The following is a 16,035-nucleotide window of genomic DNA, read 5'->3' as shown; positions in this document are numbered from 1 at the left end:
TCTACAGTCATACAGTCATTTGTGGTTATAAAACTAGGAGCTACTTAGCAACTCATAAAATAGCTCAACATTTGCGATCATCACAGATCCAACACCAGCTTCTCCATGCCAAAGCCTTTAAACACTCTCTGTCCAAATTCCACATGAAGTGGGATCCAATTGGCACTGGTACGTCTCTAGATGGTTCAGGATGTTTGCGAGTTTGGCATCTACTTCTTTAAAGGTCCATAATCGTCATGAGGTGGGACGTAACTGGAGCTGGAGCAACCTCAGGATGCCTCGGGATGGGTAGAGAAAGAGAAGCAGTAAAGAGAAATTAGCGTAGCTGCTGTTCATGATATTAACAGCACAAGTTGATAATGTGCATGTGATCAGATGTTCTGGAGAACAAGGTCTGCACTTAAACTGGGATTGTGTGTCTGAGCCCCGAATACAATCAGGAAGACTGTTCCAAAGTTTAGGAGCTAAATGTGAGCATGATCTACCACCTTTAGTGGACTTTGCTATTCTAGGAACTACTAAAAGTCCAGAGTTTTGAGATCTCAGGAAGCATGACGGATTGTAACTTGTTAGAAGACTGGATAGATAATTAGGAGCTAAACCATTTAGTGTTTTATAAGTAAGTAGCAGTAGTTTGTAGTCGATTCGAAACTAACAGGTAGCCAGTGTAGGGATGATAAGATTGGGGTTATATGGTCATATTTTCTCGACCTTGTGAGAACTCTGGCTGCTGCATTCTGGACTAACTGTAGCTTGTTTATTAATGATGCAGGACAACCACCTAGTAATGCATTACAATAGTCTGGTCTGGAGGTCATGAACGCATGGACGAGCTTCTCCGCATCAGATATAAATAACGTTTCTTAGCTTAGCAATATTTCTAAGGTGAAAGAAGGCTGTTTTTGTAACATGGTTGATATGATTATTAAAAGGCAAGTTTGTGTCTAAAATAACTCCCAGGTCTTTTACTGTTGAACTAGTAGTTACAGAACATCTGCCTAAATGCAGGTTGAAATGCTGGAGCTTCTGTGTACTGGTTTTTGGGCTGATGAGCAAAATCTCCATCTTATCAGAATTTAATAGTAGAAAGTTATGGGTCATCCAATCTCTTATTTCTTTAACACACTCAGTTATCCGAGCTAATTGAGCTGTATCGTCTGGTTTTGATGAGATGTATAGCTGGGTATCATTAGTATAACAGTGGAAGCTAATCCCATGCCTTCTAATAATATTTCCTAAGAGAAGCATGTATATTGTGAAAAGCAGGGGTCCTAGAACTGAACCTTGTGGCACACCATAATTTACTAGTATTAACCTGGATGGCTCTCAATTTAAATCTACGAAATGGTAACGATCAGACAGGTAGGACTTAAACCATCTTAATGCCTGTCCCTGAATGCTGATGTAATTTTGTAAGCGATCTAGAAGAAGATCGTAATCTATAGTGTAGAATGCAGCACTAAGATCTAGTAAGACTAACAGAGAGATGTAGCCTAAAAACAGGTCCTTATTGATTTTAACTAGAGCAGTTTCTGTGCTATGATGGGGCCTAAACCTGACTGAAACTCTTCAAAGATATTCTCTTGTAAGTAGGAAAATAACTGGACAATCTTTTCTAAAATCTGAGACATACATGGGATGAAATGGATCTGTAATTTGATAGTGTTGGGATCCAAATTAGATTTCTTAATTAGAGGCTTAATAACTGCTACCTTGAGGGTTTTAGGGATGTGACCTAAAGATAGTGAGGAGTTAATAATATTGAGAAGAGGCTCACCAGCTGTAACACTTCCTTCCATAGATTAGTTGGAATGGGATCTAACAATGATACCATTCTCCTTATTTATGGCATTTGGCAGACTTCATTATCCAGAGTGACTTGCAATTGAGCAGTTGCAGGCTAAGAGCCTAAACTTGTGCTGGAATTTGAACTCATGACCTTCCCCTCAATTGTCCTGAACCTTAACCAAGGAGTTACTTTCATACATACAACTGATATTGAATGTCCACAAAAGTTCTTCATTGCAACTCTCTCCATTAATAAAATCAAAAAGATGCAGTGACAATTTGCTTATTTAAGTATAAACTCTTCCGAAACACTTTCCAGTAACTGAAGCCACCAAATACTAACACTGCAGACTCATTATGAAAAATGGTAAACATCCTAGAAATGAAGTATAAGTGAAATTATATTTTAGGATGAGGACAAGAACAGTAATAAACATGTGGCTTGCAGCTGAAAGTGAATAAAGCCTTTTGACCAATCAGATTTGAGAACAAAATAAGAGTAGCCATTTATATACAGAAATGCACAGGCATGGCTGTGATCCTGGTGTGTAACTTTATTGAAAGTTAAGTGAGTGGTACACAGAACAATCAGAGCTCTTACATCTTACAGTAACACTTTCAATAGCAAGTCATTCGTTGTACAGATGTATACCACATTGTGCATCCATTTTTATTGTTCTACCTAAAGATAAAGCAGTCATTTTCTTTTTGTCATGATAGAGTTCAATAAATATCTAGTGAAGATATTATGGAAAACAGACTTAGGTTTTAATAAGCATTCAGAAGTGGTTCTCAAGTTTCAATTTCATGTTATCTTTATTTAACCAATTAAAAGTTTCATTTTAAATCTAAAAAACCAATCAATGTTTGGTGCATCTGAAACAGGCCATGTTTGGTAAATCCCTGAAGATGCTGTAAAGTAGAAGAAGCAAAAGACAGAAAGAAAAACACTTTCAAGTATTAAAGTTTGACAAGTATTTGAGGGGACAAACATGGGTTGATTTAAAACAAAAAAAAAAAAAAAAAAAAAAAGAGAGAGAGAAGGCTGTTGAACTCATCTCCCACATGGCTTTCCTTTGTCACATTCAGATTAGCACGAGAGAGTAAACTGTGGGGTCTTTTCTCCAACTCGGACTTGAGCACCGTGCAGGTTTGCAAAATTCCATCTGTTTAAAAGGAGACTTGATTCATCCTGGCGCACTAAACCCATCACTAAAGAGGTAGAAAAAACTGTCAACTATTAAAACTTTACGGTCGCGCTGATTACAGTCGTAGGATCTTTGTAACAATCGAGGGATCGTATTGCAACAGCTCATGACACTGAGCACAAAGTGCATTTCTGCTCATGTTGTGTTACAGCAGCAGGAGAAAAGGCTTTCGCAAATACACGGTCTTTATAAGCAAAAACGAGCAGGATGACGTCGCTAATACCGTTCCTTAGGTGTTCAATTCAAACATAGTAAACCATTAAATGCTTTAAATAATGAAGGTGCAGGGACTAAACTGGTGTGGAATGCGGGAATTAAAGCAAACATGTTAATAACATACATATATATATAAACAACAAAAAAAAGAAAACCATGACTGATGACCGTGGGTGTAAGACGGGTGAGAAAAGAAAAAGCAAGATGTTATTTTAGACCATTAAGGCTTTGGTTGACTTCTCAATCTGCCTCTTCTTCAGACTCCTCCTCCTCAGCAGTCTCCAACCAGGTCAGCCACTGGTTCACCTAAACAAGGGATTATACATTATATGTCAAGAAGAAGAAAAACCTCCAAAAAAAATTCTTGTTAGATACAGAGTAAGTTTATTTTATTAACATTGGAACGGCATCTAGAAATTCAATTTTCTTAATTTAAACCAGTTTTTAAACTGCTACTGAACCATTTTGATCATACTGAAGGTTCTTTCAGGACACCACACAATTAAGCCTGTTTATAAATGCACAATCGAGTTGTAACATGCACAAAAATGGCAATACCTGGAACAGCGCTTTGCCTTTGCCAGGAAACTCTTGGGTAATATCTTCTTTCCATGCAAGGAAGGCTTCTTCTTCGATTATTTCCATATCATAAAAGTTGACAAAGTAGCGCAGCAGCATTCCTGCAAAGAGAAAAAGAAATTCAACTTATTGTTTTCAATCATATAAAATAAGGCAAAAAAATTTGAGGGTGGTGTTGGTTTGCAAATATCCTCAATTACAAGACATTTCTGCATTGAATTACAGACCTTTGGGGAAACTCTTGGCATTGCAGTGCACTTGCAGCGCGTAAAGTGCGCTGACCTGCAGCTCCACGTGATCAAGCAGGAACTTTTGCATTACTGGTTTGAAAGCAAACAGCAGCTGCTTCTCTTGATCAAGTTGTTCTTTTGAAGGCGAGGACAGCTGCTCATCAGCTTCATCAGAATACATCTCGTGGAAAATGTACTGTAAAAAGCTGAAAGGGAAAAGGTTAGAAATAGGTTAAAAACATCGGCCGAAAAACCCCCACAGTGGTCTTCCAACAACACCATAATTGTTTTATTCCTCTTATACCACTGTAGCTTAAACCTTATCTGTACAGGATTTAATGTAAAAAATTTAAATGAAATATTAAACACCCCCTTATAAACTAATCCAATTTAAATAGCATTATTGCAAATAAAAGCAATTACCTGGTCATCAGAATGTTGACAAAACCCCTATCAGTGTGAAGTTTGGGTGAAATATTGTCCTTTATCCACTTGTAGATGGTCTGTGGTGCTGGGTCTGCTTTGATCTGCTTCAGCAGCTCCTTCTCCAGTTTCATGAGTGGGAACAGGAAGCTCAGGCCCTTTCCTTCCAAAATCTCCAACATACGGTCTTTGTTTTGGTCTATTTCTGTAGATAAAGGATCACATCAATAAAATAACAGGTAAAACACTACAGGCTCATGTGAACACACCACCGGAGAATTTACACAAGCATACATACCTGGCAGCATCTTCTGCATGTTGACCTTGCTCTGCTGGAATAAGTCAGTGAGCCACTCTTTATCCTTTAGCTTGGCTGTTTGCTGCAGACAAAGCAAGAAGAGAGGAAAGTGTACACCGTTCTCCAGTGGATGAGCCAAGTCTGCGATACTCATGAGGTCAGCAACGATAGCACGTGCAGCAACCTGAGCCAGATAGGACTTCACCAGGGGAATGTCACCCTCAAGCTTAGGACACTGGTCCAAAACATTAAGGAATGCCTGTGGTAACAGAAAACAGCAAATCAAGTTGAGGGCTTCAACATGAGGTGGAAGGAATGAGCAGATTATATAAAAAAAAAAAGTGTAATAATCACACCTGCATGAAGTTCTCCCCAGTAATAAGGCCCTCAGTACGCAGTGTGTGGAACAGACTGCTAACGTGCTCTTTATCATCTGAACTGTCCAACGAGCATATAATCATCTTACTCAACATCTCTGGCAGGAAGTGTTTAGGTGCCCTCATCTCTCTCACACCGTTCACAGCATCGCTGATTTTCTTGTTGCTCAGATACTCTTTGATAATAGTCTCCTGAAAGACAACAAATAATAGTTTGAGGTCTTAGACGAAATCCAAAATAGATAAATAAAATGTAAATTAAATTGTAGTACAGTTACCATGCAAACATTAATTTTTAAATGACTGTACATTTTTAAGTGCTTGTTTTACCAGCAATTATGCAACAACTACAAAAGTTGTTAAATGTTAGTTAGATTATTAATGCTTTAAAATTACACATACAGTCATCTTGAGAAGTTCCTCTTTGGCAGGCGGTGGTTTCTTGTTTGCCTTCTGAGGTTTCTCCTGAATGGGAGGGGGATTTGTCTTTAGGCCAAGCTGTGGAGGATGAAAAAAAATTAAAGAGGGGAAAAATTCATAAAGAACCATATTTAGTAGTGAAGATTTCTGGTGATTAGGAGTAGACCAGCACCTGTCCTAGTGGAGGAGTGGATGTCCGTGGGGGCTGAGCACTTGGAGGAATCATGTTGGGAATCTGTGGCTGGAGCTTTGGCACTTGGGATTTGCTTAGGAGAAATGACTGAGCTGGTCTCAGGCTAATCTGTATTGGCACCAAAGACAAAAAAAAAAAAAAAAGGAAATATTTACCTTCAAGTAACTAGCACTCTTTTGTATTCAATTATACAATTTCTTGCAGATATCTTGTACCTCATCAGCATTGAGCAGTCCTTTCTTGCTAAAACGTGATTGCGTGTCCTTGGACTGAGCCTGCTGCTGAGCCTGGTTCTGGAAAAGCATATTCTGCCCCTTTGGAAACAAAGTGACAACTCAAACAACGTCAAAAAAAAAAAAAAGCTTATAAAAAGAGAGAAATCAGATTGTAGTATACCTGATTGGATTTCATGAAAGGCTTGTCAAACTGAGACTGAGGAGCAGGAGCCATGTGGCCACCATGACCGTTGAAGAGTGGGTTTGTTCGATGGCGCCCCATGGTGGGGGAATACCGGTCTTGAATCACCCCAGGTCCAGTTCCAATTCCACAGCCTGCGTTCAGACAGAATGAAACCAAAAAGATAGGGCATGGTAAATAATGTGACATTGGTTCAAATGCATACTGTATAGCTGCGTGTATGAGCTTAGCACCAGCCAGAGAGCTTGCATGTTGGCATTCAATGTTGCAGAATTACTACAGATTAAAAGCCAAGAAGAGACACACCTTTATACACACACCTTACAGACAGTCAGAATTAGTTACTAGTTTTATATAAACAGCAGTTTGCCCTTAAACTGCTCACATAACATAAACACTTGCATCTTATTTACAGGGAATTGTATGTTGGACATACCACATTCTTGTCCTAATAACATTTAATAAAAATAAAACTAATTAAAAAAGTGATTAAGATTTAAGAAAGGAAAAGGAGAAGAGGAAACGCCTGATTTAGCTACTGTAACCGAGGCAAAAACAGTAACTACTAACTACTCTAGAATAATAAAACTAACCAAATACAGCAGAGGTGTAATTGCTAAGATTTGAGAAGAGTAAAGCACCACCACACCAAGCTTTGTAGTATGGTGGTAATAAAACCATGTTATATTTTCCCCTACAAGTCAACATCACAAATATTAATTTCATTACAAAGCACTTGTGTTATTGACATGGGGAAACGGTTTCAACAAACTGATTCCAAAAATGTTTAAAAATTCTGGAAAAGAATTCCAATTAGCAAAATATACATTAGTCTTGTTGACTTGCAACATAAGAAGCCAAGTCATAAAAATTATCCAGGATCAATGGAAACAAAACATTAGAACATATTCTGAGACATGCTTTCTCTCTCTCATATAAGCCAACAAGAAGACCTAGGAAAAAGTACAATTGATTGTGACATCTTAAATTTTATTTGAAAATTGTACAAACAAGTCACTATTTAAAAAAGTCAGCAAAAAAAAATTTATATATATATATATATATATATATATATATATATATATATATATATATAGAGAGAGAGATAGAGATAGAGATAGATAGAAAATAATAAAGTATAATAAAATTAAAAATCCTCTTGCACCATGAGCTGACCTTTACATTGCCATGGTAAACAGAGAGCTGTACAAAACCCATCACTCAAAATTAGCCTGAGAGATTAAAAACCATATAAACACTGGAAAGAACACAGGCTTAGGGTGTACCTGGCATTTGTCCAAACATATCAGCCAATCCACCAAGAATCTCCCTAGTCAGTCGTGCTTGCAAGAAAAGGCTATCTTGAAAGAAGTCAGTTCTCATTCCGGGAGTCATTGCTGGAATAAATACACCCAAATCCTGAAACAAATACAGAAAATTAGCACTGGTTCTTATAAACACAAACAAACCAATCAGATGTGTACAGGTGGGTGAACCTTTACTGCATCCTGACGAATCTGATTGATGGTCTTAGGTCCGTTATCAACAAAAGCTTTTCGGGGCACCCAGTTGTTCTCTCGCAACTCTGACGTGTCCTGCAGCAGGAAACGAATTCTTGAAGGCAAGTCCTTGTTGTTCATTATGGATCGCATGCGGCTAAAGTACTGATTCATTAAAGACTGCGGAAAGAGGAAAAACATTATAAAGTCAATCCAAAACAGAAAAGCACCATATGGTTTATACCACTTTTTTTTTTCTTTTTTACCTTGGCTTTGTCATGATCAAGTCTAGGCCCCACAGTCCTCATTATCTGACAAAGGCACTCCAAATCCTCCCCCATATCTTTAAGTTGTACTCTCTTCTTCTTTTCCAGGAGCTGAAAATGTGGCAGGCAAAATGTTTTTAAGTTTATGACCAATACAAACTATTCACAATCTGCTAAACAATTCATCTGTAAACTTACAGTCTTGATGCACCTATGCAAGATCGACTCATGAATGAGGTCAAGCTTGCCAAGCTCCCCGATGAATTTGATGTTGCCCAGCATCTTGATCTTAGCAATGGCACGCTGCTCCTCCTCTTCTGAGGTAAGAGGGCCATCGCTTTTGTCATAAACTGGGGAAAAAAAGAAAAATTATATATCTACAATATTTAACTTTTAGTTTAAAAAACAAAACAAAAACAAGTGCCTTACTTTCAACGTTTCTGCTGCGGTTTTCAAATTCATCTTGAAGCTTTGTGATCAAAAGTCTCCTGAATGTCTGAAACAAGAGAGAACATGCATTAAATACAGCAACTCACAATTACAGACACTTAATCTCCACAGATGAGAGGATGGGGGTTAAGTACTTACAGTGCTCTGCTTTTGTGATGACTGGATCTCAGATAATTGGTTATCAAAGTTTGGAGCATCCTCTGCCAGACGCAGACATAGCTGAGCATATAGTGAACTATACTTGGGCTCTTCAAGGGCTTTGTCTACAATCTGGACAAAAAATAAAAAAATTAGAAATACGTTTTTTTTTTTTTTTTTACCTTATTCATGATAAACAGAGACTCACCAGCAAGATGATTCCTTTGAGGAGGAGCTTTGAATCCACACCCACATTCAGAAGCTCAAGGCATAGCTTGTCAAACTTCTCAGGGGTCAGTTTATTAAGTATGCTGACAAAGAAAATAAGTTAAGTTAAGCTAACATACATATACACATACACATACATTATATATATACACACATATATATATATATATATACACACACACACACATATACATACATACATACAATTTAGACAATGGACTTACCCTCTCACTTTTCTGAAGATTGCATCTTGGTGTTCTTTGTCATTTGAGGAGCTGACATCTCGTCTAGTGCTTCGTGAAGGAACCCATCTCTGAACGTTAAGCCCTGGGGTTTTCCCCAGGAACTCGCTGGCAAAGCAAAGAAACAATATTATATTAAAACCTATGCTTTTGGTTGCCACGTCTACAATGCAGTACCATTAAATACTCTTTGTTTAAGTCAGGTGCTGTTGATTCCTTCTCTATAACAGTAGCTCAAACTTAAATCATAGGTTTCTAAAATTTTACTTATAAAACTAATTAGTGCTTTAAAACAGTTCTAGTTTTAAAACAGAAACTTTTAGTAACACGAGCGGCATATAATTCTGTCTAAATAAAATCAAAAGCTGTTATCTTTATGTATTTTAAATTTTTTACATTTGCATTTATGTCTGCAATAACCTAATGCAAAAGCAGGAGCTAAGAACATACTGTTTGATGGTACAGCCTGAATTAACTGTAACCACAAAAGGTTTAAGAAATCACACCGCTTTATTTTACATTTTACATTTACAATTTTACATGTAAAACTATGGTAAAAGTGTGTGCGTGTGTGTGTATGTATGTACCGTAATTTCCGGACTATAATACCTTATATAAGCCGCACCCACTGAATTTGACAAAGATTGTTATTTTTAACATAAATAAGCCGCACCTGCCTATAAGCCGTAGGTGTGTCTACACTGAAACTAATGAACTTTACACAGGCTTTAATTAAAGACACTAAATGCAATATGTTGCGCTTCTATTAGGAGCAGAGCGGTATTTTGGGAAAAGCATGCCACTGCATTCTTCCGCTATTACTGCGTGTGTGAGACTGAGGATTATGTCCATTTTATTTTCTGATGCTCATTTCTAAGTTTCTTTGACTAACCCATACCGCTGTTGCCAAGAAAAATAAAAAAGCACGAGTTTTGGAAACCTGTCTGTGGTTATATGAATTGTGTTGCAAATGGAGTTAGCGAGCTCTCCCTTCACCCAGACTTAACGCATTACAACGGCTTGTATCTAAACAGTGACCGACCAAGTAAGTCATTGTTCACTGTCTTCCTCCTTCCTTTCACAACTACAGTGGTACTTTGACCTACAAGTGCATTAATGTACGAGTTTTCCGAGGTACGAGCGGTCACTCGGCCGATTTTTTTGCTTTGTTACACGAACAAAAAATTTATGTACGAGCTCAAGACGCCGCTGCTAGATGGCGAAGCCAGAAAGTGTGAAGATTGTGACAAATTAAAATAAACAAAGAAGAAAAAGTTAAAATTTTAAGGTTTATGGATACGTAGTGTACAGGAGCAATAGTAAAAATGAGTTTTCCCTCCACCTCTCGCCTCTACCCCTTCTCCACACACACACACAGTTTTATTCCTTGTTATGTGGATCTCATTATGAAGTGATAAATACCTGTTACCGACAGTTGTGGGATGGTGCTGAGGTGTACTACGACCTCCTCCTCCCCCTCCCGAAGAAGCACTGCAAAACATCAACATTACGAATATGAAAAAATGGCAGATTCGTATTACGATACACAAATCATTTTCACTTCCAAAGCTTGTTGGACAAATTGTACAGAAATAAAATTTACCTGTAACGAGAAGCACCCCCCTCTGCAACCACACTCTCCACTTTGGCGGCTTGACAACGATGGACACTCAAAAAGAATAATGTTGAAAAGGGTGGGGTGGAGAAACACGATCTGGAAGAGAAATAAAAAGAATTTTACTGATTTAAGTTTTCCCCCTTTTTCCTCACAAGCATGCAATCTATATAACGAGTTTAAGAATTCTTGTGTTATTATACTCAATGATTTTCAGACCACCCCCCCCCCCAAAAAAAACACTTCTTAAATCGTAAATATGACTTTATAAAAAGAAGGAATTGTGTACATTTAATTCATAATGACTAATAAACGTTGTCCTGATGTGATCAGAAGGCGAGTTATAGTGCGTTTGATCTGATCTAGATTTATTACAAGGCCTCTCAGGTTAGGACAAAGACTTCTGCCCTATCCCAGATCACATTTGGAAAGAACTAATAAGGAAATAAACATTCTTGACGCCACAGACACTGAGGGGAAATTGCTCATATGAGTTACTGGGTGTTACGCAAAATTCCAATCTTTATAAAATATCACCAAACACAAACAAAAGGAATGAAAATGGCCGGCCTCTGATTAGCCAACTGCCCTTCTTACACAAAAACATGCTAACAGGATGTTGCATTTCTGACGGACTTTTTATTAAAAAAAAAAAATTGTCGACAGAAGAGGTTTTTAAAAAAAAAAATCAGATTATAATCAGATAAACATGTAATCTTTTTCTGATAAACTGTTAAGCCAGAGTGAGCTAGCATACAGCAAAGCAGGAGGCTAAAGCTAGCCGCCATTTTCTTAGTTAGCAATCATAAAGGAATAAAATGTATATCTGTATTCGAGGACAAGTCACAAATTCGTCTGATCACCTCGAATAAAAATTATACTGCGAGAAAGATAAGCGAAAATGTGTTCAATAAATAATATATATATATCCGGCTCTTTTTGTTCGGGAGAAGAGACGGAGAACAGGCCATTTCCCAACGCAGCGCGCGTGCGTCCAACGAGCTAACGACATTTTAAAACAAAATAAACCGCTTACCTTTTCTAAAAGACCTTCAGCTTCGTCGTGGTTTTATTTTCAAAGGGGAGAAAAAAAAGACAGAAGGGAAAATAGAAGGGGTTGTTGTTAGTTTTTTTTTTTCCCTTTTTTTTTTTTTAACGTTAGCTAGTTATCACGGCGGAAACCACAATGCGCCCCTGAGTTAAGCTAAGCTACCGCTAATGCTAAAGTTTAAAGGTAATTTAAATGCTAATGCTAACTTCACCGGTAAGGAGGACACCGTGTACCGTCTGAGGCCTGACGTCAGCATCAGGCGCAATTTTATTCGTCAGACCAACCGAAAGTGCTGGCGCATGCGTCATCATCAAGCTTGTTTTCAGAGGCACGGGGGGCGGGGCTTCCTAATACAATTATAACGAGGCTTTCAGAGATAGTGATTTTTTTTAAACAGCGTAGACCAGATCCTCAAATCACACACACGGGGGCTCAGATTTATTAGATGAGAATGTTTCTCAGTTTCATTTTTATTAATATTATTTTTTTTATATTGCAGCTTTTCTTTGTAGGTTTAGCAAACCAAAAAATTTGGAAATCTTTCCAACACACTGAATTCAATGCAATCTTATATCAAGATCACCAGATGGCACCAAAGATCATTCAGTTATCTTCAGTAAGCTCTTTCTCCTGGTCAGTGCTGTAGAACTGGGAGTGTAGCTGGAAATGAAGTCTGAATGAAGGGGGGGGATTCCTGATCAGACCTACCAGGCACAGGCACAGGAGCCCAAGGACTTATAAATTCTCTCTACTTAAGTTCCCAATGTCAAAGGGTCAAAAGTCTCCATGAAAAACAAAATAAATAGTCTGCACATTAGCTTTGAAGATGTTACAAAAAGCATTATTATTATTATTTTTTGGCCTGCCAGTAACAGTAAATGGTTCAGTGATTTCACAATTGCCAGGCTGTTGAGGGAGGGAGCACTTTTTACTTCTGAACCCGCACTCTGTTTCGACATCAGCTTCCTGGAATCTTTTTTTTTTTATATCTTAAATCACGTCATCACTTGTTTTGCACGCAGCCTGGTCTTGTCTCTGTGGCCTATGGCTTCTTGAAAAGCACATGTTGTCTCATCAAAAGGAGAACATCACATTTCCATTTGTCCAAAAGCTTAAAAATATCTCCACTTTTTTTTTTTCAAGCACTAATGTGTATTAAGCAAAATTCACATAGCAGCTTTATTGAAACTTTAATTCAATTCAATTCATTTTTATTCGTATAGCGCTTTTAACAATGAACATTGTCTCAAAGCAGCTTTACACAGAAAATGTGGTGATTAAAAGTGAATATGTTTTTTATAAGTAAGATTGCCCCTGATGAGCAAGGCAGTGGCGACTGTGGCAGGGAAAAACTCCCCGAGTTTCTCCCCGAGGACAAACTCATTGTCTTAACAGGAAAACAGAACAAGTGTTCTACCCCTCATTTTCATTTATTTAATACGTGTATCTTTGCCTCTTGCTTGGGTATGTAATTATGGCTTAGAACAGTGGAACAAAAGCTGTGATATACATTTTTTTTATTGAATTAGCGATCAAATCTAAATGTTTAATAAAAAATAAAAACAAAATAATAATTACAAATAAATAAAAAAAAAAAAAATATATATATATATATATATATGGATTTCAGATTTGAACAGGACTACAACTTAGTGCTTTAGTAAAGGCACATATAAATAAACAAGGGAAAAAATGGTGATCATAAACAAAAACTGATTTAATGAAGCAAATGCTCCATAACTTTGGCAAGACATTGCTACCAGGTAAAGACACAGGAGGTTATAAATATTATAAATAGACAAACTAATCAAGGAACTCAGAAAACCTGGACACAACTGAGAAAACCTGATTAAAATCAAGGCACATGAAATCAATGTAAACACACAGAGAGAAATAGGAACAACACTCATTATGCCAAGAGGCATAAACCACGATAGCAGTTGCAATAAACCAAGATACATTTTAGACAGTGTTAGTATCAACTATAACTCATATAAATGTTGTGTGCCTAATAAGAGTAATCCATATCAACATTCAGGTAGATCTAGAAGTTATTCAGTCAGATCTTGGTGACTGACTATAAATTTTTGTTTATCATCATTATTTAAAAAGAACTCCATTGAGTACAATAATTATACATGCAGTTAATCTGGAAACCAGGTTTGCCCAACTGTTATTACTAAGAGATGTGAATAATGTGAAAACATTAATGTCATTACATCGTAATTGTGTATAATTATTCCCTCATGGATTAGAAATATTATCTGTAATTATCTGTTTTTGTAATTCTTTTTATCTGCTGCTTTCCAAAGTAAAATCTGTAACATTGTTATTTCACGTGAACATGTCATTTCATTGCTTTATTTAGTGCTCTGTTCCTTAATCTGTGCATACATAATGTACCAGAGCTCTAATGACAGATGACATGACAGATTATTGGTATTTATTCAGATAAAAACATTCGATAATTACGATTACATTACGATTGAAGCTGGTGAGGTTTTGCACACAGCCCAGAGTGGATTTTATTATCAAGCTGCAAAAACAAATTTCAAATATATTCTTCTCAACTTTCTTGCATGATGTTAGAGAAATATGAAACAAGTATTCCACAATATTGACTGCACACTGTGTAAATATGTAAAAGCTGCATATGGAAATGACTTACAACAAAATAATGAAATAAATTAATCAGTTAACTATGTATGAATTTAAATTTAACTTTAAATTTTTACTGTTTTATTGTTTACTGTCATAAGCATCCTTGTATTTGCACTTTTTTCCCTCATATATATCTTTATATATTTTATATAGTTTATACTCTCTATTTATCTTTATATGTCTTTTCTTGGTTTATTTTTCTCCCCATCCTATTCCCTCATGCTGGACCATCGTAAAATGCATTTCACTGCATGTCGTACTCTGTATGTATGTGTATGTGACAAATAAAATTGTATTTGATTTTATTTGATTTGATGAACAAAATCTTTGTATTTTTCACATTTTATTGGGTTTTGGTGAAAGTCCAAAAAAAATAATTCATATGAGTATAAAATAGAATAGAGTAGAATAAAATAGAACCTTGAGGTATGATGATAACAGTTTTGACATTAAAAGCAGGTTGAGCCCCAGGATTCATGTTCATGCCATGGAGATTTATGGGGATGTTTGATCCCAGGTACTCATCACACACACACACACACACACACACACACACACACACACACACACACACACACACACACACACACACAGATCCTCGGGCCAGTATAAATAAGATGTGGATAAATAACTGTGACTATTCTGTTCTGCTCGCTGCTATAACGCCCTTGAGCAGCACACTCCAACACCATCTGCTTCGAAAGTGCTAGATTGCAGACAAGTCTGTCTCATATTTACCTGGCAGGTGTGTGAAGAAGAACGAAGACCTCTCTCTTGTACTTTGAGGAAATCTTCTTCTTCTTCTTTCAGCTGCTTCCATCAGGGGTTGCCACAGCGGATCATCCGTCTCTATACCCTCCTGTCCTCTACATCTGCCTTTTTTGAACCAACTACATGCATGTCTTCACTCACCACAACTATAAAACTCCTCCTTGGTCTTCCTCTTTTCCTCCTTCCTGGTGGCTCCATCCTCAGCATTCTCCTACCGATATACCCCATGTCCCTCTTCTGTACATGTCCGAACCATCTCAATCTCATCTCCCTCACCTTGTCTCCAAAACGTCCTACATGCACTGTCCCTCTAATAAACTTGTTTCTAATCGTGTCCATCCTCATCACTCCCAAACAAAACCTCAACATCTTCAGCTCTGCTAGCTCCAGGTCCGCCGCATGTCTTTTACTCAATGCCACTGTTTCTAAACCACACAACATCGCAGGTCTCACCACAGTCCTATAAACTTTCCCTTTCACTGTTGCAGATACTCTTCTATCACAAATCACTCCTGCCACTTTTCTCCACCCACTCCACCCTGCCTGCACTCTTTTCTTCACTTCTCTAACAGACTCTCCATTACTTTGACTGTTGACCCCAAGTACCTGAACTCCTCCACCTTCACCACCTCTTCTCCCTGCAACCGCACCACTCCACTGCCCTCCCTCTTATTTACACATGTACTCTGTCTTACTCCTACTGACTTTCATTCCCCTTCTCTCCAGCGCATACCTCTACCTCTCCAGGCTCTTTTCCACCTGCTCCCTACTCTCACCACAAATCACAATATCATCTGCAAACATCATAGTCTACGGAAACCCCTGTCTGACCTCATCTGTCAACCTGTTCTTTACCACTGCAAACAGGAAAGGACTCAGAGCTGATCCTTGATACAGTCCAACCTCCACCTTGAGCCGGTCTGTCGTTCCTACTGCACACTTTACTGCTGTCACACTGCCCTCAT

The 16,035-nt window shown here is 37.7% G+C and overlaps 1 protein-coding gene across 1 annotated transcript; it reads right to left on the bottom strand.

Moving 5' to 3' along the window:
• Positions 1–2,322: 2,322 nt before the first annotated feature.
• eif4g2a (eukaryotic translation initiation factor 4, gamma 2a) lies at positions 2,323–11,894 on the bottom strand. The gene is made up of 21 exons (XM_046857626.1): positions 11,872–11,894; positions 10,576–10,686; positions 10,395–10,463; positions 8,955–9,080; positions 8,711–8,813; positions 8,503–8,634; positions 8,344–8,410; positions 8,113–8,264; positions 7,915–8,025; positions 7,652–7,828; positions 7,436–7,568; positions 6,129–6,283; positions 5,948–6,046; positions 5,712–5,840; positions 5,522–5,617; positions 5,099–5,311; positions 4,743–5,001; positions 4,445–4,649; positions 4,019–4,227; positions 3,771–3,892; positions 2,323–3,518 (listed from the first exon to the last, which is right to left on the bottom strand). The coding sequence occupies exons 1-21, from the start codon at positions 11,892–11,894 to the stop codon at positions 3,453–3,455; spliced, it is 2,757 nt and encodes a 918-aa protein (XP_046713582.1). The 3' UTR covers positions 2,323–3,452.
• Positions 11,895–16,035: the final 4,141 nt, after the last annotated feature.

Source organism: Silurus meridionalis, chromosome 9 (assembly GCF_014805685.1).
Source record: "Silurus meridionalis isolate SWU-2019-XX chromosome 9, ASM1480568v1, whole genome shotgun sequence".
NCBI lineage: Eukaryota > Metazoa > Chordata > Actinopteri > Siluriformes > Siluridae > Silurus > Silurus meridionalis.
This window is presented reverse-complemented; position numbering and strand designations above follow the sequence as displayed.

Coding starts and splice junctions, on each gene's coding strand:
- eif4g2a (XM_046857626.1), bottom strand. CDS start 11,894: ATGCTGACGTCAGGCCTCAGACG. Junction 8,411..8,502: donor CATCACAAAAGCAGAGCACT/GTAAGTACTTAA, acceptor CTCTTGTTTCAG/ACATTCAGGAGACTTTTGAT. Junction 4,228..4,444: donor GTCAACATTCTGATGACCAG/GTAATTGCTTTT, acceptor TTTCCCTTTCAG/CTTTTTACAGTACATTTTCC.